Genomic DNA, 27,694 nt, shown 5'->3' on the forward strand with positions numbered 1-27,694 from the left:
CTCCACATGAAGAAAAGATTGTTCAGATTTGATTATCAACCAGACACCAGTATGAATGAACACATCACTGCGTTCAATGAGCTAGTGGAAAACTTATTGGGCATGGATGAACCTTCAAAGATGAAGATTTGGCTTTGATGTTGTTGTCATCTCTTCCATATGAATTTGAGCACTTGAGACAACGTTACTTCATGGTAAGGATAATGTTACCCTTAAAGATGTAACTGTTGCTTTGTATAGTTATGAACTCAGGAAGAAAACTAAGAAGGAGAGCAAGTACGAAGCAGCAGAGGCCATGGTGGCAATAGGTCGCTCGAAAAGTCAAAAGCCAAAGTGGAGAGGGAGATCAAAGTCGAAGTCTAGACTGAGAAAAGATGAATGTGCCCTTTTTCATGAGAAAGGCTATTGGAAGAAAGATTGTCCGAAGTTGAAGAAGAAAGGAAAAGCTGCTCCAGATGTGTGTTACAGAGCATGATGCACATGACTCTGACATATCATTGGTTGCTTCATCAAAAACATTCCATTCCGATGAGTGGATATTAGATTCTGGTTGCACCTATCATATGTCCCCTAATCGGGAGTGGTTCTTCGATTTAGTGGAACTAAATGCAGGAGTTGTTTATATGGGCAATGACAATGACTGTAAAACTGTTGGGATAGGTTCAATTCGATTGAAGAATCAAGATGGATCAACCAGAGTTCTGACGGATGTCCGATACGTGCTCAGTTTGAAGAAAAATCTCATCTCGTTGGGAGCATTGGAATTCAAAGGCTCAGTAGTCACTATGAGAGATGGAGTTTTAAAAGTCACATATGGCGCACTTGTGATGATGAAGGGCATCAGGAAAAATAATTTGTATTACTACCAAGGTAGTACAATTATTGGAGCAGTTGCAGCAGCTTTCGGAAGTGATGATTTGGACGCAACCCAGTTGTGGCATATGCGGTTGGGACATGCTGGAGAGAAATCCTTGTAAATTCTGGAAAAGAAAGGATTGTTGAAAGGTGCAAAGGCTTGCAAATTGAACTTTTGCGAGCATTGTGTTCTGGGAAAGCAGAAGAGAGTGAAGTTTGGCACCACTATACATAATACAAAAGGTATTGTAGATTATATTCACTCAGATGTATGGGGTCCTTCAAAGACATCGTCTTTGGGAGGAAACCATTATTTTGTAACTTTTGTAGATGACTTTTCCAGAAGAGTTTGGGTGTATCCAATAAAGTCTAAAGATGAAGTGCTTCAAATTTTCCTGAAATGGAAAAATATGATCGAGAACCAGACTGATAGAAATATCAAACATCCTAGGACGGACAATGGAGGAGAATATAAAAGTGACCCATTCTTTGATGTTTTCCATGAGTATGGTATTGTTCGACACTTCACTGTTAGACATACACCATAACAGAATGGGGTGGCAGAGCGTATGAATCGAACACTATTGGAGAAAGTTCGATGTATGTTGTCTAATGTTGGGTTAGACAAGGCATTTTGGGCTGAGGCTGTGACATATGCTGGCCATCTCATCAATCATCTGCCGTCATCAGCGATAGGAGGAAAAACACCATTGGAGGTATGGTCTGGAAAACCTGCTACTGATTATGATTCCTTACATGTATTTGGATCCACTGCTTATTATCATGTGAAGGAATCCAAGCTTGATCCAAGAGCAAAGAAGGCTCTCTTTATGAGAATCACCCATGGAGTGAAGGGATTCTTCCTTTGGTGTTTAGACACCAAGAAGATAATTTGTAGCATAGATGTTACCTTTGATGAATCTGCCCTAGTAAAGAAGGTAACAAGTGAAGCTGTCCAGACAAGTAGTACTTCGCAGCAGGTGAAGCATACTCCAAAACAGGTGGAGTTTCAGCAGACGATGATCCTAGAAGTTGATGCAGCTGATTCTTCAACTCCAATAGAAGAATCAAAGATGAAGAGGTTCAAACCCAAGAACCATTGGAGACACCAGAACCACTTGCAGTTACAAGGCCAATGAGAGAAATTTGTAGACCTGCTCGATTTGTTGATATGATGGCCTATGCTCTTCCAGTTGTTGATGATGATATCCCTATCACTTACCAAGAAGCAATACAAAGCTTGGAAAGTGATAAGTGGAAAAGTGTCATGGATGAAGAAATGCAATATCTCCAAAAGAACAACACTTGAAAACTGGCACAATTATCGAAAGGTAAAAGAGCCATTGGATGCAAGTGGGTATTTGTAATCAAAGATGGATCTCATAGCAAGAAAGATGTTCGCTACAAGGCACGGTTGGTAGCTAAAGGCTACGCTCAAAAGGAGGGAATCGACTACAATGAAGTATTTTCCCCTGTTGTGAAGCATTCCTCCATTATAATATTGTTGGCCTTGGTAGCACAGTTGAATTTGGAGCTAGCTCAACTTGATGTAAAGATGTCTTTCTTGCACGGTGATTTAGAAGATGAGATCTATATGACTCAGCCAGAAGGATACAAAGATGGTGATTGTGAGAAATGGGTTTGTAAGCTGAACAAATCGCTATATGGATTGAAGCAATCTCCGAGGCAGTGGTACAAGCGATTTGATAGCTTTATGAGGAGGCAAAAGTACACTAGAAGCAAATATGATCATTGTGTGTATTTGCAAAACCTCAAAGATGTATCTTTCATTTATCTTCTCTTGTACGTTGATGATATGTTGATCGCTTCGAAGAGTCAAAAGGACATAGACAAATTAAAGGCTCGGTTGAATCAAGAGTTTGAGATGAAAGATCTAGGTGAGGCCAAGAAGATTCTTGGTATGGAGATAAGCAGAGATAGACAGAGAGGGAAGCTTTGTTTAACACAGAAGCAGTATCTGAGAAAGGTATTACAATGTTTTGGCATGAATGAAAATACCAAACATGTAAGTATCCCATTGGCTTCTCATTTGAAACTTAGTTCTCAATTATCTCCTAAAACTAACGAAGAACGAGTGTATATGGAAAAAGTTCCATATGCTAATACAGTTGGGAGCTTGATGTATGCAATGGTGTGTACGCATCCTGACATTTCACAAGCAGTTGAAGTTGTGAGAAGGTACATGCATGATCCTGGAGAAGGACATTGTCAAGCTGTGAAATGGATTTTACGGTATCTCCAACAAACCGTGGATGTTGGTTTAGTTTTTGAACAGGATGAAGCACTTGGTCAGTGTGTGGTTAGATATGCTGATTCCGATTATGCTGGTGATTTGGATAAGCGTCGATCAACTACTGGGTATTTGTTTACTCTTGTTAAAGCCCCAGTTAGTTGGAAGTCTACATTGCAATCTACGGTGGCCTTGTCTACTACAGAGGTAGAATACATGGCAGTTTCAGAGGCTGTAAAGGAAGCAATTTGGCTTAACGGGTTGATGGAAGACTTGGGAGTTGTTCAAAGTCACATTAGTCTCTATTGTGATAGTCAAAGCGCTATTCACTTAGCGAAAAATCAAGTCTATCATTCAAGGACTAAGCATATCGACGTGATGTATCACTTTGTGCGGGAGATCTTTGAAGAATGAAAGATTCTACTTCAGAAAATTACGACATCAGAAAATCCTGCAGATATGATGACCAAGGTGGTAACAGTAATCAAGTTCAATCATTGTTTGAACTTGATTAACATCCTGAAAGTATGAACACCTTCGGGTGTGTGGCGCTTGTGAGCGCAATTAGAGACACTACAAATTTGGGGAGTTTAAGAAGTTGAGTAGGCTTGGTAATTTCAAGCCAAGGTGGAAATTTGTTAAATTTGTCTAGAAATTAAGTTGACAAGTTGGAAATTTCATCTTGGTTGGTGGCCAATTTATTGGAAATTTCATCTTGGTTAGTGGCCAAACTTTGAACATGTGAATTTCATATTTGGTGGCTAACTTGTACACATTGGAAAATTCTTTGGTAGGTGACCAAACTTTGAACATATTGTTCTTAAAACTCAACTATAAATAGGCCTAAGTATTTCCATTAGAAATCATCCCAAAACAAGTTCTATCTTCCTCTTTTATTCTTCATTCTCTCACTTTGGGAATTCTAAAGAATTCCATTTGTTGTAATATTGGCAATATAGTGAAGTTATCATCCGGTGTGGTGCCCGAGGAGTAAGACGACATTCTCGTCGAACCTCGTAAATTTGGTGTGTTCTCTCCTTTATTGTTTTTATTCGGTTCTTTTCCATTGTGTTTCAATATTCAATAGTTTGACGGGTTTATCCGTTGTGCAACCTTTGGTGGTTTTAATCTTGACATTTTATGTCAATTTTAAAATTACGTTCGTGTGATAAATAACTCATTTTCCCCAACATCCATATCAAAAAGAGCGCTTTTAATTTCATCATCATCTGGAAGGGCTTTCAAAGTGGTACAGTCAGCTTCGCTGATGGAAGGAAATTGACCCATCGGTAAAAAGGTTCGCTTTGGGGTTGTGGATCGGCATAAAGCTCACGGAAAAACGCACGGCTTCATCTTTGAGGGCATCATCATCCTAAGACAACTCATCATTAGCGATCTATAAAGAAGAGATACAATTTTTGGCCTTATGCTGCTACGTATTCTTGTGGCAGTACTTAGTGTTCCTATCCCCATGAATATTACAGTCCGTACGGGACCTTTGCTTCCACAACAACTCTTCTTGATTAAGGAGCGATTCAAGCTCTAATTGAAGGTTTGCTTCAAGATTTATGAGGGTTGACGTTTGCCTCTGCTCAAAAGCTTTTTGAACCCCCCCTTAAGCGAGCCATGATTCCACGCTTTTTAACACCAATATAGCCAAAAACCGTTTTACTACAGTGATCCGCGACCATAGTAAAATTGGAAACTGTTTTAGAGAGGCTAGAAGTAGACTTCCAATTGTCCTGAACCCTTCTATCAAAATCATCATGAGTAGCTAACCAGAGAAATAACGAAACAAAATAGAGGAGGCGCGAGAGGCGCCCATATTAGAGAGGAGGAGTAGGGGCCGATAATTCGATTGAACCTGCAATAAATGATTAACCACTGAAGAGGGGAATGACTCATCCCAAAAGTTGTTGCAAAGAAAACGATCAAGCCTCGCATAAGCGTGAACTCGATTCCAAGTAAAGTGGGGGCCCTGAAAACCAAGATTACGGAGGCCAAAATTGAAGACGAAGCTTATGAAGGCGTTATTCGGCCTCGTGGAATGAGCACAATTTTTACGATCATGAACACTGAGGGTGGAATTAAAATCACCTAACAAAATCCACGGGCAGTGGATTGAAGCTGCGATACAACCAAGGTGATCCTAAAGAGCTTTGCGCTTAATAAGGTTAGGACTTGCATAGATTAACGTTTCCAGAGACATAACACCCGTACGCTTGCATCTGAAGCTAAAGTGGACAAACTGAAAGTGATTGAGAAGAACTTCAACTTCAACGATGTTGTACCAGCAAAGCCATATACCACCTAAAAACCCAATGCTTCAATATGATTCGAATTAGGGAATCCAATGGTAGAAATTACAAGGTCGACTTTAAAACTACTAATCCTTGGTTCAACAAAACCAATTATAACAGGCGAATTATCACGCAGAAAGTAAATATTTTAACCATTAAAAATACAAGAATGAGGACAATACCAATGCTTAGTCAGGCATCAGAACCGCATTGTTGTTGCCTGAGTTTTTCGCCTGCTGGACCTCAGAGGATCGCTGGAATTTGACAATCCCTGACACGTTAGAACTAGATGGTGGTACACCTTGGGAAAACGAAGCATTAAGGATGTCTGGGGTGTTGGTTGCAACAACAAACGCTCAATAGGGGAAGGAGCAATATGGCTTTTCATAACATTCGGATTCGAATTTTCGGAAATAACCACCGACTTATAGGAGCTTGGGCTTTGGATAGAGCATGACTTTGGAGCAGGGGTGTCGTAAGAAGGTCGATGAGTGCTAGATGAGCGCTGAAGAATGGATGACACCCCTGCTGAAGTCTCACGTGAAAGAGCCTCAAGATTGGCAATATGGGAATGGTCTGCATCGTCAACAGCCATAAGGTTGTCGGTCGTCGAGTCCTCATCAACTCGCCGTTGTTTCTTAATGCACCGGCCATCATCAAACACAGGGTCAACGGGTTCGCCTGGGCTGATGTGGTTTACGGGGAGAGTAGTAGAGAGCATTAGGATTTTCTTTAATAAAAAAGTTCCATATATTAATATTTGTATGTTGTATTAAACTAGATTTTTATATTGTATATTTTTTATCGGATTAATTTTAATCAACCTTCAAACATTGAGGGTTTGATGCATGATCTTACAACCAATTTTAGACCACATTTATGCGGTTCATTAAACAAATGAAAGTTATATCAGTAAAAGCATCATAAATTATATCTCACGTTGTATTTTAATTTAATTAAATAAATTGAGCGTTTTAATTCCATCATTATAACTCATCTTAATTCCATCATTATCAAAATTAAGCATTTTAATCTGCGCCGAAAGTGTCATTAAACCATGCCTTGATGTAATCATTAGAGATCATAGTTGCTTTCTTCTGCTACAAAAGCGAAGGGAAAAGCCGTCCATTAATGAACACACGTGAAGTGAATTGACAACTAACTCAAATTTGCCCCCCCCCCACCCCCAAAAGACGATGAAAATGGTGCAATGGGAAAGTGACGCTTTTGAATTCCGGTCTACCACTTCAAGACTTACCGATCGTTGAAGATATTGTCGATTCATTGCCGGAGTCGGTGTTTTTGGTTCCCTTCCTTTTCATAGTACTAGATTTGGAGTGGTTAAGGAACTCCAATTGAACATTCTGCAATAATCAAGAACATGAAATCAATAGGGCAGCATCTATGATGTGAAACTATGAATAAGTAGAAATGTGGATTATGGTTTACCGATTGGTTTTTCTGAGTGTGTTCCGATGATGCGAGCTATGTGGTGACATTTTCGATACTCCTTGCTCGAAGTTCGACACTCCTCAAATCGCGGAGATGTTGTAGAATCTCTTGAAGAAGATGGACACCTTTATCTCCTTTCCTCGATGAGCTGATGCAATGTTTTATGAACTCTCTATCTGCCTCAAGTGCTTGTAGTCTCTCGTAAACGTGATCCACTTCTTCCTCGATTGCGAGCTTTTTGCTCTCGAGTTCAGGCAAGGACTGTCTAAAGGCTGCAGAATGGAAGCCGTTTTCGTGTCCATTCGATATCGAATCTTTGATGTCCGCATCAGTGGCATCAAAAAGCGGGAGAAGGCTCTTTGCCATTGTAGCCATGGGATTTGTTTTGTCTTGGTGATGTTTCCCGTTCACTCCCTCGAAATGAACATCCGTAACACCATCCGTTCCGTGGCCAAAATGGGGAGTCTCGTGGAAGCCATTGCCATTCTCTTCGTACAAGTACTCGAAATGTTGTTCAGCCTCTTCATCATTCAATGAGATCAATCTTTCTTCCAAGACCTTGAGCTGCTCTAGAATGGATAGCCTCTCTTCCTCGAAGCTAGCCAATGACTCCTCCAAGTACAAGACTGCATCAGCAGGGGTATTCGGGTTAACATCCTCTCGAATTTGACGGTTTTCGGAGCTATCTTCTTCCTTCGATACATTATTTAAATCGACCGATACACCATCACTGTCCTCAGCATTGCTGCAAGACGCAGAACTTGCACTCCGAATGCTGTCATCTTTCCTTCTTCTCGACATTATCATTCTCCCTTTAGCCTCGTAATCGAACACCTTCCTTCGATATACGTCGAGTTGCTTTTCGAGCTCCACCTTCTCCCTCTCCCGCTTGACCACAAGCTTATTGAGAATCTGCAAGGCTTCCTGGTCATACTCGGATTGTTCTTCCATCATCCTCTGATACTGCAACGCTTCCATCTGCATTGCTGCTTTCTCTTCTTGAAGCCTATTTATCATCGCCATCGTCTGGCTCGCAGCCACTGCAGAAGCACTCCGCTCTTCCTCGAGCTCCCTATACAAAGCATTTAAGGCCTTCCGTTTGGTTTTCAAAGCCGATTTCAACTTGTCAACAGTTGGTACCACATCAACAGTCTCAATGTCACCGAAAACACTTCCGTCCAACGAATCTTCGGTTCCGGACTCTCTTCTGTCAAGCAACAGCAATTTATTTTGCAACGAGTGGAAACCGTCGACGGAAGTCAGTATATCGGGAACTTTATCTTCCTCAGCATCCTTGGAGGGTTCAATATCTTCAACTGGTTCATTTGCTGCAGAAATTGCACAAAATTGACAAACTCAACAATGTAAAAAAAAATTATATTGAATTGGATTAAAAAAGTACCTTGATTAACATCTACATTGATTTCCCCTTCTATTGTTGCTGCATTTGATTGAACACCATCTTCTTCTTCCTTCTGATTGGACTCCATTGATTCAACTGGAATCAAATGACAGTCATCCCCTTCTATGTAGAACTCCAGATGCTTGCCTAGAATCTCAGGAGATTCCTCTTTGGTGCAAGCGAGTTGACTCACTTGAGTCAACTCATGGTCATCCATTGACAAAACCAAGTCTCCTTCTTCAACTGATACTTGTTGATCTTCCTCCAAAACCACATCGCCTCCATTAGCAGCCACTTGGCTGCATTCAAAACAGGAAATAAAACATGAAAAATCATCTCTTTCCAGTTTTATCTCTTCATCACCATCTGAAGTGATGCATACGCCCTTGTTTTCTTCAATCCTCTGTTCATGTTCTTGATCAGCAGCCACAAAATTTGATCTGATTCCATCCGAAGCATCGACTTTTTCTCCTGCTTCAGCAATTACGTAAGGAAGATTCCGCTTTTTCTCCAAAACGATGGCGCAACAAGAACACTTCAAATTCTCATCACCATTTTCCACTTCCGGCGGCGACGAGGACAAGCAAGCCGCGCACATATCTCGAGATTCAGATAGTCTCCGGTGATTAGAGCAAAAACCCAGTTTAGAAATCTCATTGGCATGCTCGTCACACACAAGATCTCTATAAGAACTCCGGTGCTTTGATGGCTCAAAAACATGATCAATCCTAGAACACCAAAGGCAGGGCCTTTTAAGACCAAAGTAATCAGCAAACTTGATAACCAGATAAGAAAACAGGGAATTCAAAAGGAGAAGAGCGATCAGAATCCATTCTAGTAAAACATAGACAAGAACAAGAGTGATTCTGTTAGTGTTCTTATGCAACATGGTTGCGAATTTGTTGGCAGCCATTAATGAAGCTCTGTTTTTTACAGAGATTTTAGAAGTTATCAAAAGGGACAAAGCAAAACATGAGAATAGTATGGAAGAGAGTTAGCTTTCAATGAGAAAGAGAGAGGAGAATCATAAAGCTTAAAAAATGGGTATTATATTTTAGACTTAGAAAATCATAAAAGGCTGTTTGAACAGGAAAATGACTGCCAAAGAAGACTGGAAAACTGAGGAAAAATAATTCATAAACATTGGAAAATAGAAAAGGAGCTTTGAGTCTGAGCAAATTAAAGGGATTCCTTTTATCACAATATCAATCGAATTAAGATTTAACAAAGGAAGAAATACTGATGTTATGATGAGCAGAAATGGTTAACTTTTTCTTTTATCATAAGCTGAAGGTTAAAGGTGAGACAGCCATGGAAGCCAAACCCCCACCCATAGAGTACATACAGTCTGGTTTTTTGGGACAAACAAAATGAAAAGGTCCCACCAACCTTACAAATGGAGTTGTTGGGGACCACTCTCAAAGGTAAGATTGTGGATGAGTGGATCCATTTTTATTACAGGTTGCTGGTTCATGTGCCTGCTTCATTTAACTCTGCTCTTTTTCCATGCAAACTTTTCATCCTTTAACTGTGACAAACTTATTCTCTGTGTAAGAAAAGAGACGACTTTTTTGAAATTCAGTTTCTGGCTTTGGATTCCTTATACAACAAAGCATATGAAGTCTAATTAAAAATATTTTCTTTAATAATTATTTTGATTTAGATTAATTAAATAAAGTACTATTAAATTTAAGTTATTAACTATTTTTAAGTGGAGGGTCTTCTTTCATTCTTAACCTAATCACAACCATCAATCGTAGGGGGGAAATAGATGCAGATGTTAATTTGGTTTTCCTTTAAATGGGATTAGAATGTTGAAATTGTTATTTAAAGGGGGAAATTGAGCATATTAAATAAAAGGATGGTGTAAATGCATGGCCTAAAAGCAATATTAGTTACGATGGATTGTAGTTTACAGTTGAGATAATAATCTGCCATTGTTGAACTGTCTAAATCAATAGGTATTTCAGTGAACAGAATATATTGCTTCTTCCACCACCATTGAATTGTGTTTAGGTAATTTAATTTATTGATTTCAAGGTTCACTTAAGTGGAAAAAAATTCAAAAAATTAATTGCTTTTTTTGTTTGTTTGAAGGCTTCATGAACTCTTAAATCTTACATTTGATATTATAAGTTCGATGCTCATCGACAAATATACACTGATATGATGTCCAAAATAATGAAAGGAAACTAGGACTTGAAGCCGGTGGTTTCACATGATGAGGTCGTCGATGAGAGGTGTGGTGAATGGGAGCTTGATGACCCCAGAAGCCACTAGCAGAGAAATGGTCCAAATCGGTAGGATCCACTGAAGCACAACCAACAGAATTGTCTTTCCTGCACGAAAACAATTGGCAATCAAAAGAAAAATGGGATTTACAAGTCAAAGTTCACATCTTTTCTGCAGTTTGGCCAAGGAAGTGGCTTGAAAAGAGCACTTGAAGGGCTGATTTTGGCCTGAGTTTAAGATGAAATACCGGAGGAACGGAAGGTTGCTTCAGTTGTGGAACCGATCCACTCCCCCGTCTCCCGGAGCTTCTTCTCGATTTCTCCTTCAAATTTACCACCACCAACAGGCAACAGCCCATCAAATATCGTCTTCCTGCTGTCCTCCTCCAACTCACTGACCAACGTTTAACCAAACAAAGATTCAGACACTACTCACAAACCAGCTAAAATCCAATCTTAAAGGAAGAAACTTTGAAGGACATCAAAGAAAGGAAGAACTGGGGTTGAAGAAGATATGCCTGGAGTCAGCGTCACGGAAGGAGCCGGCACCAATGGCGCGTTCAATCTGGACGATAGAAGGAGGGTTTGGCTTTTGTTGACGCAAACGTTGTCTCCTTCTTCTTGCTGTTTTGGGTTTCGAATTTGTCTGAGTTTCTTGAGGAGAGGGTTTATCTGTAAGAGAAGCAACGGGAAGAACCACAGCTCTGGCCATGGAAATTGAGCAGCAGGATAAGCAAGCCATTGCAATGCTTCTTTGGCTTCCTCTGTGCTCTTTGTCGACTGTCCAATGATAACTTGAAAAAATCAAGCAGAAATATCTTCACAAGATAACTAGGGGACAAGGTTAGATTAGATTAGAAGAGATGAGGCCCTGTTTTGTTAATGATCAAATTTATCAGCATTCCATGTATTATGCATAACTCAAGAAAATAGACCCCATACTCTAAATTGTTCCATTTCAACACCTATGCTTCTTTTTAATTTGAGACCTTGGATAATACAAGAATATCATGAAGAAATACTTATCACAAAAACATGGACTTTCCGGAGAAATTATAGCGATATGATTACTACATAAAAATGGTTCCTGAATATAACAAAAATGATTTACAGTATCTGTACAACGCCTCCGAAAATCTAGTTTTCGTGTTGCCGTCACACGGGTAGATTCCTCAGCAGACAAAGTGCTCGTGTCCAATGTGATCTTTGCGATAAAACAATCTTCCTCAATGCCGGCACTGCCCCGGCAGCTATGATTGCTGAATGGTTCTCACTGTCCATACTCAAGATTATACAGTATCGATAAGGCCACTTCGATCGCCCTGTCACTCCCTTCTTTGATAAGCTTCACCAGTGGAAATATACTGCCCCAAGACGCGACAGCTCAGGTGGAATCAACGACCCCTTCGGAAATTATTCTGCTAAGTTCAACAGCAGCAGCTTCCTGCGTTTCTGGAGAAAAAGATGATTGTATCTGCTCTACAAGTCTTGGTATTGCCTCATAAAGGGTAACCTCCATGTTGATCGGATTCTCGTAGTCTACATAAGGACCGGATAAATAGCTCAGTTTAACAAGGCAAGCGGCAACCCAATCTTTGTTTTGAAGAGGTATGGCGGACCTTAGGATTTCGCGGAGTAATTTAGTGAAAAGGGTAGTGTCTATTTTCCGGGAAAACTGTTCCGAGTCGACAAGTTTCGTAAGTAGCCTTGAAGCTGCAGAGACTGCTTGAGCAGCTTCTTCAAGTTGGAGAGCGTATTTGTCTGGTTCCTGACCTTCTACATCATCTTCCATGTCTGCAAAATAGGGCCTATCACCCGAAGCATCAACGCTGCTTGCAGCACCTATACTTGTTTTTGAACCATTTACTGGTCCATTGTAGAACTAGATACAACAATATACTAGGGTAAGTCGATAGAAAAATACAGGGTCCATATCACTCTGAGTGCGTGCGTGCGTGGGGGTGATTGTGTTTCGAAAACTCTGAATAATTGAAAGTGTTTTAATTGTCAAAAAACCAACAGATAAAAATGTATTCTATCATTTACACTATGCTGTAAGAACCTTTGACTTCATTTCTTTACTGGGGTCTAAAATCCTAGCAAGTATATCTAAAGTCTGCAAATGCAGCAAGAATCCATGTCACTAATATCAAACTAGGATCATTACAAATTCTATCATGAGAAAACAAACATAGCTTTTACCTTTTCCATCAACTTTCCAGAGGTCTCCGACTGTTTCAGAGGACAAACTAAGGGTGTAAAATTCCTTCAGCTTCAAGTCCCGGATAAACAACAGGGCTGCAGCAAACAAGAAACTTCAGTGAACATTCTATCCTATCAAAAAATTGAGATATCGTGCACATGTTTTGTTAGTTAACTCTGAAACTATCAATAAAATAAAGAAAATGAAAATATGGACAACGAATGAGAATACGAGCAAGTAAAGAGACAAAATGTAAGCTTCCTCCAATACCAAAATACTTGGTAAATTTCCCCCTATTTAGAGCCGAAGAATGAGTCACCGCTGATCTGACAGCATAACTATTGTGATCTAAAAGCAGAATCAAATGCTTGATGGCTCCTGCTTCCTTGAATGAAATCCGCATATGTTCGTTGATAGATGAGTCAGCAATTGACTCGGCAGCCCTCGATATGGCAACCTCATCATCAAGCTCAAGTATCAAAACTAATCGAGCTACACCTTCAATCCATGGGAGAAGAGTAAGTCGATTATCAGTGGGGGTATCAAATTGAGATTCTTTTTTGCCATCCAACTCTATTGCCCCTATACGAGCAAGAAATTGTTGTTGTGTCCGTCCAACTATTGCATTCTGCTTAGCTTCCTCTATCTCGGCATTCTCGCCAACATTTAACCCGGGGAGTAATTCAGAGGCACCAAACCTCGAAGGACCTTTTGAAGTCTGCTCGATCTCTGTACCATCTGGCATAGATGGCCACGAATATAATCCTGGCCTGAAAGACTTGTAAGCAGCTGAACCAACCATGGGCACAGGAATCAGACCTTCCTCTAAGACAAGAATTTTATAATATTGATCCTTAACAAGTTCCAATAAGAATCACTTTAAATTCTTCCAAGTCGGTTTTTAAGAGCTTTGCCTGCATTTGAAATGAGCATGTTTCATTGGGCCCCATTGAAAAGTAGTTTCAATTACTTGGTGGGGATTGAGCAGCTTGAAGTTGAAGCAAATCGGGAGAGTTGTTGAGGCTAACATTTTTGGCCTAAAACGGTGAGAATAGAAGCTGGGATTTTGGGGTTTTATATTGTTCCACTAGTCGGATAATAGAACTTACTAGGCTTTTGCCCAGGAATATTTAAGTATTGGTTAAATTATATAAATGGTCACTTATGTTTGAACAAATTTCTTTTTGTATAATTATTATTTCAAAAATAATGATTTGATCATTTAAATTAGCGATATATAACAAATTAGACACTCAACATTAATAGCCGTTATTGGGATAATGAAATACGGATGTGATGAGTTAGACCAACTGTGAATTCCTTCCAACATCAAGATACTACATTCAATGAATGGAACCATTAATCAAACAATTATTTGTTGGGAGGGATTAATCGAACAACTTTTAGCATGAATGTCTATGTATTATCTCTACTAAAACACTTGTTAATGGACTTACTTATTTGTTTTGACGGGTTTGTCCAAATAATATTTTTTATTTAAACTCGTCACATCGAAGTGACGAGTTCCAACAAAATATAATTTTTTATTATATTTTGTGACGTCGAGTGACAAATTTCAATAAAAAATATATTTTATTGGAACTCGTCATACCGATATGACGAGTTCCAAATCACTGTAGCAAATGTCATAATTTTCAAAATAAAAAATCTAGTGTCGTATTAGCCTAAATAATTAGCATGCCTTATGGTATTGGGCCAATTTTGCCAAACCCAACATGAAACCTGGAAATAGAGGCCCACATTCTTCTTTGGCCCTAAATTCAGTTCAGAATGCACAACGCTACTAAGTTTCATTATATTTTATTAAATTTTTAGGTTAAATTCACTTTTAGGTCTATGTTTGTTTTGGAACTATGCAAATTAAGCCTTGAACTGTCTTGGTTTTCAATTTCACTTGTTAAATCTCTATTAATTTCAAAAATAAGTAAACTATATCCTATTTTTCTAATTTTATTTTTTTTTAAATCGATGATTTTTAACAATTAGATACTTGCCTCTTTTTTATTATTGTTTATGTTTGAGCCTCTGAATTTTCATCCTGACCAATTGGAATATGAGCATGACTTCTTGGTTCCGATTAACACATATGTTTTTTAACTAATTGGACCCAAAAGATCAAGTTCATGTAATAATTTGCCCTAAGATTACAATATCAAAATTCAATCTTTAGATTAAACCCATGTATCAAAATATAAGTTAATCTATTTTTATGAGATTTTTAATGTCCAATGTCGAGAATTTAGTTGAATCTAAGGTAACAAAACTCTTCCAATTTTAATCATAAAATTAAGTATGGCATCTTATTTTAAAATATCAAATTTTCTACCTTTCAATCTAATATATATATATATATATATATATATATATATATTGAACTCATTAAATGACTTCAATAGTAAAAAGAGATATCATTTTTCTTTAGGTATCCAGCTTCGAGCAATTACTTCTGTCATGTGAGTACATGTTCTCAACAAGAGCGGAACTTTAATGAAATTATGAGAGAGGTCAAGTTGCTTATCTTCAATACTAACAAGGTTTTAAAAGTTAATTAAACCACAAAATATAGAGAGTCGGTACTTATAATTTCAAATCTGTCATGTCCTAAAAAGTAATTAAACTAGGAAAGTTAGGAGCAAGACTTAACTTCATTTAACTTGTCTTAAAAATAGGGGTAAACTATGCATTTAATACTTAAACTATTAGTTTTGGTCCGTTTTATTACCTAAACGTTTATTTTTTAAAAAATCACACCTAGTGTTTAGTTTTCATTTCATTTTACTATCTCGTCATTAAAAATTTGATTCGTTTAGTACCTAAACTATCAGTTTTTATCTGTTTTAGTACCTAAACTTTCAATTTTTTTCAAAATTCAACGCTAAATTTTGAACGTGATACTAAAATGAAACAAAGTCTAAAGTTTTTGAATGTTGGTACTAAAATGGAAAAAAAAAACTGACGTTTTTGACGGTCGGTACTAAAATGAAACAAAAATTAAACTTTAGGTATGTCTTTAAAAAAATCAAAAGTTTAGATATTCAAACAAATCAAAACTAATAGTTTAGGTACTAAACACTTAATTTATCCTAAAAATAATTAAACATAAAAATTTAGGAGGGGTCTAGACTTAATTTTAATGGTTTTAAATTTTTAAGTGCTTAAAATGCAATCAAACTATAAAAGTTGGGGTGGGTAACGTCCCCTTCGCTCCCACGTGGTTCTGTCAATGTTTCTCAATATACTAAGAAAATTCAAAACAAGGATTATCTTATAATCATAAAAAATATTTGATATATGGATAGAGGTCGCCTAAGTGAAATTTATACACGTGACTTTTATGCAATGTGAAACGAATAACTTAAAATCTCTGCGAAGTCATAAGGGTGTTTATAATTCTGTTAAAATTTCGGGTGTTTATAATTCGATTAAAATTTCGATAGATTAATTTACTTATTAATCGGATTAATCGATTGAACACCCTAAAAGGGCATGCAGGAATGGTAGGCATTAATGCAATGAAGGGGGTATGCGCGGGCTGCTGTTGATTGTGGAACAAGTCGGAGACGGTCGACGGAAGTGGCTGACATTTTTACGTTATTTTTGGAGCTTCCAATCCATGTGATGCCCCCTCACCATGTTTCATGCTGCTTTTTTTTCAATAATGTCATCCACTTGCAAAGATCTGTTTTTTTTTTAAATGGAATTTCAGATTCATTATTTTCAGAGCTCAGATATGCCATTAATGTCAGATTTCTCAGTTTGTTTCTTAAGTTTAAACCACCACTTCCTTTACTAGCTCAGCTTTTTACCTTGCACTTTCCCGGATGCTTCTCTATCTTTCAAACAATCCCCCATTTAATAATAATTTAGGGTAAATTATGCATAAAATATTTAAACTATCATTTTTTATCCGTTTTAGTATTTAAATTTTTAATTTTTTTAATATAATATCTAACGCTTAGTTTTATTTCGTTTTGTGCCTAACCATTAAAAACATATAATTTAGGTACTAAAACGGATAATACATATACTAAATGCTTAATTTACCCAATAATTACTTTCAAAATTTGAATTTTATAGATGGACGAAATAATAAATCTAATGCCCCCCACTTGTGAAATTGCCTTCGAAGTGATTTTAATAATTTCAATCGAATATATTTTTAGTGTTATAATCCACCTAAGCTAGGTAATGCTTCCCAATAGTCACATAAAAAGACACGTGGGGGATTTTGGTGGATAAATAAACAACAACAAAAAAGCAAAGCAGAAGACAGAGGCAACCGCCCCTTTACCCTGACTCACACAAGCAGTAAATATTGTATAGATACACGTATTCGATTTTATGTATGCGGGTAAAATGATGCATAGGAATGGCGAGCAGAGAGGATGGACCACCCTCTGTTTAGGACGACAGGTTCGGATCATGTTTACGCGTGGCTTCCACTCTCCCGCCCACCTCTCTGAACCATCGTACAGCCCGCACTTGTTCGCACGGGTCCCTAACTTTCATGCCTCAACTTTGCTATAATTCACTCATTTCGGCGATTGATCCAAAAATTTAAAAATGAAATTTTAATTTTTAATTTTTAATTTTTTTAAATAATGAATATACGAGAAATTTATTTTTTTTATCTTAATACATTAAATTAAATTTAATCATTTTTTAAAAATAATGGGATACACTTAATTATAAAAGCTTAGTGCATCTACCACTGTTTCACTCTTACTTCAACACTCCTCTTAGAAAAATAGAATTCGACGGCGAAATCAATTTATCTTCAATCTTTCCGATTTAGGTAGAGAATCTCAATTATAAGATTACAATCGGTGGTCGATGTTTATATATTGAAAAGGTAAAGACATAAGGGGAGATATATGGATGGATGAGAAGGGAATAATAAGAATTTTCTTTTTTTTTCTATTGTAGTTTAGAGATATTTATAATGATTATAGTTGGTAGTGTCTCATAAGGTAATTGTTGTTATTTATATGTCACTAGACTAAATGAATTTTACCTTTAAATATTGGATTTCACTCTAATAGATTACATGAATTTTTCAGAGATATTAGCTTGTTCATGTATTGTAGTTGGTTCAGTGACTACGATATTGATCTGTCTAGAGGGCATGAGTTCCTTGAAAACTCTGGTAAGTAGATAGATTTATTTAGAAATCTCGACTGACGAAAAGTTGACAGATTCCAAAAGTATAACAAAGATCAATTTTAAAAAAATTGACTTCAAAAAATCAATTTATCATTAAAAATTGACTTTATAATTTTATGTTAGAAGTATAAATCATAAAAAAAAATTAAAGAATAAGATACTTAAATCGTTGATAAAAAATAAAATATCTAAATTATATAAGAATATAAGATTTCAAAAAAATATCCTAACACTTGTTCATAACTCCCCCTGCCACTTAAATCATATTGTATACCATTTCTCACATAAGTATTCTATTTCATAATGCTCCACCATCACTAGTAACCACACTTTAGTACCTATAAATATAGATTTCATCCTTGAATTTATTAACAAATCAACAAGCTTTGACTCTCGAAACTCCCTCAACAATGTTATTTTATATAAAATAAAATAAAAAACTTTTAGGGTAAATTACGTATTTAATATCTAAACTATTAGTTTTGGTGCATTTCAGTACCTAAGTTTTCAATTTTTTAAAAAACATACTTAATAGTTTAGTTTTCATTTCATTTTATTGTCCTGCATTTAAAAACTTAACACATTTAACATAGGCGAAAGTTCATGCGGGCCAAGGCCCGTCAATTATTTTTTCAAGTAATAATTAATATTATATATATATATATATATATTCGAAAAATAAATAATTTTTATCAGGCCACTGCAATTAAAAAATTGAATTTTTGGAAGAAAAAAAAATTAACCCCGCTATAATAAATTCCTAGTTTCGCCCCTGAAGTTTAATACCTAAATTATTAGTTTTGGTCCATTTTAATATCTAAACTTTCATTTTTTTTTCCAAAACTTAACATTAAATTTTGAACGGATGAACTAAAATGAAATAAAAACTAAAATTTTTAACAGTGGTATACTAAAATGAAATAAAAATAAAATTTTAGGTATATTTTTGAAAAAAAATAAAGGTTTAGCTATTAAAACGAACCAAAACTAATAGTTTAGATACTAAACATGTAGTTTATCCTAATTTTTATGCTCGTTTTATAGTAAATTGTTAGGATTATTTTAGTTAATGATAATTTTTGTCATATGAATTTGAGATTTTTTCTTTAGAAGTAATAGTATATTTTAACACCGCATCCATCACTTGTTGAATAGTGAAATTTATCTTTCATAAACTATTTTAAACAATAAAATAAAATAAAATAATTCGTCTTATATAAAATTATATACGAATTCATTTTAAGTTCAAGTGAATTGGCCAAAAAAAATGTCATATAGACAAGCATATACCCTGTTGAGTCAATAGGATGAAAATACTCCAGAAGAATGAATTGACAATTAAAAATTTTGGTAGAAGCTTGATAGAAAAGAAAAAGAAATTGAACACAAGAAAATTTTTCACAAATTCATTAATTTGCATTAACCTTTGAGGACAATGTGTAACCTTACAACTCTCTTAAGAATTATATCCCAAATTATTGAGAACACTCTCTCAAAGAAAAATTTTCAAATTTGATAATTTAGAAAACCTCACTAAGAATGTGTTTACACGATTCAATAACAAAAAAGAACACTAAACAAGTAATACAAATGAGTACAATATTGTTATTTGAAAGCAAAAAGAATATTACAGAATGTTGACTTGATTTTGACTCAATGTGATTGCTTTGGCTTTTTTTTTTTGGTTTTTTGTCTTAACATATGGTATGAAATCTTGTTTTTATATCATCTCATTGAATTCTAGCCGTTTGAGTTGTTGTAGGAGTTAATAGAGTTGCTGGGATAAAGTTTCTCACAGTAAATGCTACTAAGAAGCCTTGAGTATCGATACTTGGGCTTTGAGTAATCATATTGTCTGCATTAATTACAAAAATTTTGATCATAGGAAAAGAGGAGTATCAGTACTCTGGTAAAAGTATCGGTACTGGTATCGATACTCTGAGAGTATCGGTACTAAAATGGTATACTGGAGTCAGATTTTGTCAAAAACACAAAGGGAATATCGATACTCCCATCTAGAGTATTGGTAATGTATGAACATTATCGATATTGTTCTTGTAGTGTCGGTACTGCAGGGTTTAAAATCAATTTTTGACTCGATTGAGATTCGAAATCCTTTGTAAAATTGTTTGAAAATTATTTCCAATATATCACTTTAATTTTCAAAATAAGGAGTAAAAATTAAGTTTTTAACCTTGAAAAAAAATCAATATTTGAATGATTTAATCAAATATAAACTTCAAAATCGAATCGAAAATAATCTTAAAATTTCTTCAAAAATATTCATTTTTGGTATATCAAACTACTCAACGTAGATTAAGATGTAATTTTAGTTAATAATGTTGTTTGGGTATATTTTAGTAAAACAAATGAAAAAATGTATCATTCCCATGAATTGACCATGATTTTTAGTGTTCGAGTTCTTAGATTTCTTAAAAGATAAAAATGATTATAACCCAAAAAAAAAGATAAAAATGATTTTTCTTAATTAAGTTTTAAATTAAGGTTTTCCAGGTTTTAAATTATCCAATTTCCAAAAAAAAAAGGATTTAATAACTTAATGGCCATTTTTTGTAAAAGAACCTTAAATAAATAAATGATTTCATTAAATGTATACCACATTAAAAAGTCAAAGATTTCGTATAAGTTATGCAAAATTATGTATTGTACGTTACATATACTGCCAGTGCAAGACGTATTCAAATTATAGGATGAAAATTTTAAAACCACGTATAAAATACGTAATAAAAATATAATTATTCTGAAAACGACGTTCTTTTAGGAAGATTTTAATATATTCTCCCTATATAAATCACCTTAATTATCGTCCTATTAATTTAATTTGTATTACAGTCGTCTTCCATTATTTTACTCAAAATACACCTCATGCAACGAGATTGACTGCTACAATATTTTAAGCATTAGATCATGACATTATAATATACATTATTGATGTTAACTTAGGTTTAAACAATTAGTTTAAGTATGAAATGAACGATCTCAATAATAAAAGAGATTTATTATTTTTTAAGATTTTGATTCGAGTATCATGAATATTATAAGTATGAAGTATGAATGTTCGATATTAAATGGTTGAGATTTAAAAATTATCTTTAAATAAATATTACTTTGTATATACCTCGAATTAATAAAAAACAATTAGTTTAACATATAGATTAATTTATCTTTAATTAAGATTAAGTAAAGTTGGCATGATCGTGGAAGCCTAGACCTTTAAGTTGGCTGAAAACCCGAATCCCCCGGTTTATTTTATTTCTCAATTATTATTATTTTGTTTAAACAATATATGGAGGATGGGTTAGGTTTTATTTGCAGGCGGCTTTTTATTATTTAAATAAATAAATTTTGTATAATTTCATGTGTCATTAATAAACAAATAATGATATATCATTATAATGTATAAAATTTTAAAATTAAATTTATTTAATTTTTAATATAATAATATTATATTATTTAATGGTGATATACGTGATCGATATATAAATAGTTATATTTCTTTTTATTAACAGTATTCAATCGCTTTAAGATAATTTTATTACATAAAGCTTATGCCAACTAAAGTATAATGGAAAATGAAAAGAAACAGGTGTCAGTGAATCGAACGATTGACCCTCCTCCGGGACAATGAGGCGAACGGCCTCCTCCTCCTCCTCCACCAAACGGTGGTTCGAGAGGTGGATCCCACTCACCGGACGGGGAATCTCAACACGTGTAAGCATCGAATGGTGTCTGCCCACCAATCAGGAATAGTATACCCAAGTACTGATTCTCTCACCAAAACACGTTATTTTCACACGTGTAAGATCCACGTTGTTCCGTGCTATTGTCAGGGTTATCTTCACAGACCCCTTTTTCCTTCCTTTAAACTTTTCCCCTCTGAAAAAACTACAGTGTTTCAGATTTTTAGAGCTGAGAAGGAAAATAAATTATTTAATGGGGCTACCTATCTAACGGCGTTAAGATCGGGACGGAGATTGGTAGATCCCCTTTCCGTTAACTAAAACGGAGTGCGAGGCCGGCTGACGCTGACGGCGGGGCCGTCTTTGTCGAGTAGTCTCCGTCCTGTAGGGCAGGCATAAAACAGATATTTGATCATTCATGTGAACCTCTGAGTCCGTTGACGCCTTATTACAATTTATCAATTTATTTTAATATTTCCCTTTTTATGAAGGGGGAATTTAATTTTTATCTTCGGATAAGTATATCTCAATTCCGGTACGTGTGTTAACCGTGTGCTATTTGACTTCCACGTGTTGGAGATTTAAATAAAACCAATCTCTTTCTTATTAACCAATAAAGTAAATAAAAAAGGCAAATCAAGTGGATGAGTATTGGAGATAATTTATAGGTAAAATTATGTCATTATATAAATAAAGTTTGATACCGAGTCGAGGTACTCTTCCACAAGACATAATTCCACAACAATTTTTTGGAAATTTTTGTTCATTAATAATTTTTTTTGGAGATTCTAATCCTCCAATCAATTATAATTTAAGATTAATATACAAATTCTCATATTAAATTAAATAGAGACTTGAAATTCGGAGATAAATACATAAATTTATGTTAGACTTGAAATTCGGAGATAAATACATAAATGTATGTTAGAGTGATTTTTTTATGTATTAGGAATGGATGAACTTCTATAATTTCAAAGGTCAAAAATAGATTTTTTTTTTAAAAAATATATAAAAAATTTAAAATATATAATAATTTTAAGGGAGATAATTACACTTACTCTTCCTATTAGGGATGACAACGGGACGAATTAGGTCAGTTTTTTGGTAAATTCGACCTAACTTGAAGAATATGTATCCTACCCCTGAACTCGACTCGACCCGAAAAAATATATTTCCTCTATCCGACTCTTATTTGACATGAATTTTTAGAGTATAAATCTGAACTGTCTTGTCCTGACCCTATATACAATAAGAACTTAATTAAAAAAAATAAAACATTTTAAATAAATTACATTATTATCCCCTAGTCGGACAAAATTTTTTTCACACTCTACCTAAACCTGACCCGACCTAGATCTAATATTTTTTTTAAATTCCGATCTCATCAAGCTCAATCGAATCAAAATCCATCGATTTTGAGTTAAATTTTCATCCTACTCTCTATCGCGCTGAAATCTCTCGTCCAAATAAGAAAAAATCAACCTACCTCAATCATCCTAACCTATATTTTACCATCAACAAAACCTATTCTCAACTATATATGGTCTTAATTTAACTCAAATATAAAACATAATTTTTCGAATTATATGTCGGGTAAGAGACAAGTTGGCAGCATAACCCCTCACGTTGCGGCCATCATGCATGAACCAACCAAAAACGTGTTTTTATGTTTTCGCCAAAATAAAAAATAATTTCATTGAATGTAGCATGGCACGGCAGCCGCATGATTGCTTCATGGGTTAATTCGACCACTCAACTAAATTAACCACTGAACTAAAACATCACTCTTAAACCACATGTTTTGCATGACAGACTGACTCAATCCTCAATTAGGGTACACGTGTTCCCTCTCTTATTCTTTCTTATATTTGAAATATATTTTAATGAATAAAAATACTTAATATGTTATTTATCTCGTATAATCGAGTACGAATTTGAAGTAGATTAAAGGCACGTGTTAAATTTGTCAAATGTGATTTACACCCTTCATTTCGAACCCAGTAATTGTGCATTACGTGCCTTATAAATTTTACCAAAAAAGGGTATTTGACTTGAAGCACAATCTTTTTTTCAACACATAACTATAAAATCATTTGAAATCAAAGCTAAATTTATTAAGATAAGCTTGACTTTAAATAGAATATTAAATTTGAAATGCTAAAAGTTCATTTTTAATAATATGATATTATTTGAAGCATATAAAATATTAACTTTTTTACAGCAGTTTTTTTTATAATGAATAGTTAAATTTTAGGGTTAAGTATATAAATTATAAAATAATTTTCGACTATGAGATGGTGCTTCATCAAGTCTCTCTACTATTAAAAGTTATAAAATAATCACTCGACTATTTATTATATTTCAATCGTGTAATTTTCATTAAAAAAAATTGATAGTAGTCCGAGTTGAATGTTAGTTTACTATCTAAAATATGATAAAATCTGATTACAAAATTTCAAACGACTATCATATCTCAGACCGCTACTAATTTTTAATAAAAAATGATGAGTTTGGAACATAATGAAAAGTCAAATGATTATTTTGTAACTTTTAATAGTTGATAGACTCAACAAAACAACACCCTATAATTAAGAGACTATTTTATAACTTTTAATAATTAAAAAACTTAATAAAATAGTATCATATAGTTGGACCATTTGTATATTGTACCCTAAATTTTAACCATGAATCATAATACGGCATCTCCCACTTGAATAAAGTTCTTAAAAATTTAAGCTCTTCCCTAATTTCGTAACCTTTACTCTAATAGTAACACTTTAATTAAATTACAAGCTTACGCTACTAAACTGGTCCTAAGCTGTAAATTGAAGTTATTATCTTTTATTGATCAAAGCTTAGATTCTTCCCCTTAATCTAACAATAAGGCCGTAGCACCCATTAATTACCAAAACCAGTTCCAAGTCCTTGGGTTAAAAAACAGGATTATAGATAAGAGGTCACGTGAATTCTTATTTAATTTTAATCCATTAATATTTGTACGATATTAACTCATTCGACCATCATAAATAAAAAGTAATAGAACATTTTTTTATATTTAAATATGACGTAGGAGGATAGGGTAGGGAGGCCCTTAGTAAGAGTCAGTAACTTTACTGATCAAATGACAGTGGGGGGGGGGGGAGGTGAGTGGTTAAAACATAGTAACCAAATAGAAATTCAGCTGTAAAATAAAAATAATTACACTCTTTAAAAAGGCTGTCTATAAAAGGTATAAAGAATTAATTGAAGTGGGGATGACATTGAACAGGCCCCACAATAGTTGTACTGCATTTTTAGCAAAAAAAAAACATTTTTTAAAAAATTAAAACATCTCAAAAAATATTTTTTTAAACAAGTGAGGGTAGAAACGTATATTCCATCTTATTCGTTTGAGCTGTAGTTGTTGTAGTTAGCCTCTGTGGTTCATTGGTTGCCGCGCCCATCACAGCGTTTTTTTTTTCTATTTGATTCCTTTTTAAAAATGTAGTTTTTTATATTAAATTGTTAATCTTTTTGCTCTGATGATGAAGTAGGAGTAGTAGTGAAAAACCAAGCAAAACGCCCCCAATCCCCAATGCTCAGATTCTTCGCCCATTCATCTTTTTACTTTGGTTTTTGAGCAATCGCCACACAAATCCATAGATACCCAGAGAATAATCAACCATGAAGAGAGACAATAATCATCTGCAACACAACCCATCCTCTTCCCTCTGCGGTGGTTCTTCGGCCGGAAAGGCGAAGCTCTGGGAGGAAGAAGCCGCCCAACAAGACTGCGGAATGGATGAGCTCTTGGCGGTTCTGGGTTACAAGGTCAAGACTTCGGACATGGCCGAAGTGGCCCAGAAGCTTGAGCAGTTGGAGGAAGTTATGTGTATTGCTCAGGATGATGGGATTTCGCATCTTGCTTCTGAAACTGTTCATTTTAATCCTTCCGATCTTTCGACTTGGCTCGAAAGTATGCTTTCGGAATTTAACCCTCCATCTAGTTTTGACCCTTTTGGTGCTGCTGGAACGACGGCGGGTGTGATGGGTACTTTAGATGATCCTTTCGTCGGTGGCCCGGCTGAGTCGTCTACTTTAACTACGTTGGATATTGAGAACAACAATCGGAAACATCAGAAACGTGGGCCACATATCTTAGATGAAGCTTCCTGCTCGGATTATGATCTCAAAGCCATTCCCGGTAAGGCTATTTATTCTCAAGACACCCAAACTCAACCCCAGACTCACGATTCGTCGTCGTCTTCAACCCACAACAACAACGTTAAATCCGAAAAACGTTTGAAATCCACATCCGGGTCGCACTCGGGTATCTTCTCTCCTCCTCCGCCTGCTGCTGTTTCCTCTGGAATTCCGACTGATTCAGTTCGTCCCGTTGTCCTTGTCGACTCACAAGAAAATGGAATCCGACTCGTTCATGCTTTGATGGCATGTGCAGAAGCTGTGCAGCAAAACAATCTAAATCTGGCCGAAGCTTTGGTGAAACAAATTGGGTTCTTAGCGATCTCTCAAGCTGGGGCTATGAGGAAAGTGGCTACGTATTTCGCCGAAGCATTAGCTCGAAGGATTTACAGACTATATACTCAAAATCCACTCGACCACTCTTTATCAGACGTTCTTCACATGCACTTTTACGAGGCTTGCCCTTATCTCAAGTTCGCTCATTTCACAGCTAACCAAGCGATTCTCGAGGCTTTTGAAGGTAAAAAACGCGTCCATGTTATCGATTTTTCGATGAACCAAGGCATGCAATGGCCTGCTTTGATGCAAGCTTTAGCGTTAAGAGCCGGTGGTCCGCCGGCTTTTAGGTTAACTGGGATCGGGCCTCCTAGCCACGACAACTCGGATCATTTGCAGGAAGTTGGCTGGAAGTTGGCTCAGTTAGCTGAAAAGATTCACGTTGAGTTCGAGTATCGTGGGTTCGTCGCTAATTCTTTGGCCGATTTGGATGCTTCAATGCTTGATCTCAGGCCGAGTGAAGTTGAAGCGGTTGCCGTTAACTCGGTTTTCGAGTTACATAAATTGTTGGCTTGGCCCGGTGCCATTGACAAAGTCTTCTCCGTGGTGAAACAAATGAAACCCGAAATTGTTACCATCGTCGAGCAAGAAGCGAACCATAATGGCCTGGTTTTCCTAGACCGGTTCACCGAGGCATTGCATTATTACTCGACGCTGTTCGATTCGTTGGAAGGGTCGGTGAGTTGTCAGGACAAGGTCATGTCGGAGGTGTATCTGGGGAAACAGATTTGTAATGTGGTGGCCTGCGAAGGCGCGGACAGAGTCGAGAGGCACGAGTCGTTGACTCAGTGGAGAAACCGATTCGGTTCCGCCGGGTTCTCACCTGTTCACCTGGGTTCCAACGCGTTCAAGCAAGCCAGCATGCTCCTCGCCCTGTTCAACGGAGGGGAAGGGTACGGTGTCGAGGAGAACAACGGGTGTTTGATGCTGGGATGGCATAATCGCCCACTCATAACAACCTCAGCTTGGAAGCCCGCCATCGAAACCACCGCAACTTCCACCATTACCAACTGAAGACCAACCGAGTCGACTCAACGAGTCATCCGAACTCAATGTCTGGTCCCTAGTACGGAACCCTTGTCTTTAATTATCTGTCAATGTTGGTCTCAGAACTGGCTGCCTTTCCCGGTTTCCTACCCCTTTATTATCATCATTTTTCTATTTTTCTGCTTAGGTTAATTTTCTTTCAAGTTCATATTTTGAGAAATATTTTTGTAATTTTCAGGGTGAAGTCGAAAATGGGTTAATGTATTTATTATATAATATATAGCTTTTGCTGGTAATAAATGAAGTAAAGTAGTTGCAGAAGTTTAGTTGAAAACCCTGCAGTTCACAAAATATCCGACTGCAAATACCCCAAGCTTCCTGGGTGCAATAATGGCAGGCGCTGAGGAATTACCAATTCTGTGATATACTCTTCTTTCAGGCATTTAATCAAACACATTGGCTACAACAACGAAAGCATTAGCTGCGAGCTATTTTGTTTGCATTATTGCCGAATAAGAGACTATTACGTTACCAGGAAACAACTATTTATCGAACCCCGTCTGTAATTTTTAATGTCAGCTGATGAACACACTCACAAGTGAAAAGAAAT

General features: G+C 36.0%; 3 protein-coding genes and 1 pseudogene across 3 annotated transcripts; 1 reads left to right on the top strand and 3 right to left on the bottom strand.

The window, feature by feature from the left end:
* Positions 1-6,640: 6,640 nt before the first annotated feature.
* LOC120211508 (myosin-binding protein 2-like) lies at positions 6,641-9,221 on the bottom strand. The gene is made up of 3 exons (XM_039210032.1): positions 8,261-9,221; positions 6,856-8,186; positions 6,641-6,770 (listed from the first exon to the last, which is right to left on the bottom strand). The coding sequence occupies exons 1-2, from the start codon at positions 9,171-9,173 to the stop codon at positions 6,892-6,894; spliced, it is 2,208 nt and encodes a 735-aa protein (XP_039065963.1). The 5' UTR covers positions 9,174-9,221; the 3' UTR covers positions 6,641-6,770; positions 6,856-6,891.
* A 1,192-nt stretch (positions 9,222-10,413) lies between these two features.
* Positions 10,414-11,315, bottom strand: LOC120211247 (probable NAD(P)H dehydrogenase subunit CRR3, chloroplastic). The gene is made up of 3 exons (XM_039209839.1): positions 11,010-11,315; positions 10,740-10,885; positions 10,414-10,599 (listed from the first exon to the last, which is right to left on the bottom strand). Exons 1-3 carry the CDS (start codon positions 11,231-11,233, stop codon positions 10,475-10,477), a joined length of 495 nt encoding a protein of 164 aa, XP_039065770.1. The 5' UTR covers positions 11,234-11,315; the 3' UTR covers positions 10,414-10,474.
* A 245-nt stretch (positions 11,316-11,560) lies between these two features.
* Positions 11,561-13,565, bottom strand: LOC120211339 (annotated as a pseudogene).
* An 11,459-nt stretch (positions 13,566-25,024) lies between these two features.
* LOC120211509 (DELLA protein GAIP-like) lies at positions 25,025-27,348 on the top strand. The gene has a single exon (XM_039210033.1). The coding sequence runs from the start codon at positions 25,243-25,245 to the stop codon at positions 27,109-27,111; it is 1,869 nt and encodes a 622-aa protein (XP_039065964.1). The 5' UTR covers positions 25,025-25,242; the 3' UTR covers positions 27,112-27,348.
* The last annotated feature ends 346 nt before the right edge of the window (positions 27,349-27,694 follow it).

This window comes from Hibiscus syriacus, unplaced genomic scaffold (assembly GCF_006381635.1).
Source record: "Hibiscus syriacus cultivar Baekdansim isolate YM2019G1 unplaced genomic scaffold, ASM638163v2 tig00109972_pilon, whole genome shotgun sequence".
NCBI lineage: Eukaryota > Viridiplantae > Streptophyta > Magnoliopsida > Malvales > Malvaceae > Hibiscus > Hibiscus syriacus.

Bases quoted from the DNA above. Each gene is read 5' to 3' on its own strand.
- LOC120211508 (XM_039210032.1), bottom strand. From the start codon at position 9,173: ATGGCTGCCAACAAATTCGCAACCATGTTGCATAAGAACACTAACAGA. The intron at 8,187-8,260 runs GTACTTTTTTAA...CAATTTCTGCAG, and splicing joins CAATGTAGATGTTAATCAAG to CAAATGAACCAGTTGAAGAT.
- LOC120211509 (XM_039210033.1), top strand. From the start codon at position 25,243: ATGAAGAGAGACAATAATCATCTGCAACACAACCCATCCTCTTCCCTC.
- LOC120211247 (XM_039209839.1), bottom strand. From the start codon at position 11,233: ATGGCTTGCTTATCCTGCTGCTCAATTTCCATGGCCAGAGCTGTGGTT. The intron at 10,886-11,009 runs GCATATCTTCTT...AACGTTGGTCAG, and splicing joins TTCCGTGACGCTGACTCCAG to TGAGTTGGAGGAGGACAGCA. The intron at 10,600-10,739 runs GTATTTCATCTT...GTTTTCGTGCAG, and splicing joins AGCAACCTTCCGTTCCTCCG to GAAAGACAATTCTGTTGGTT.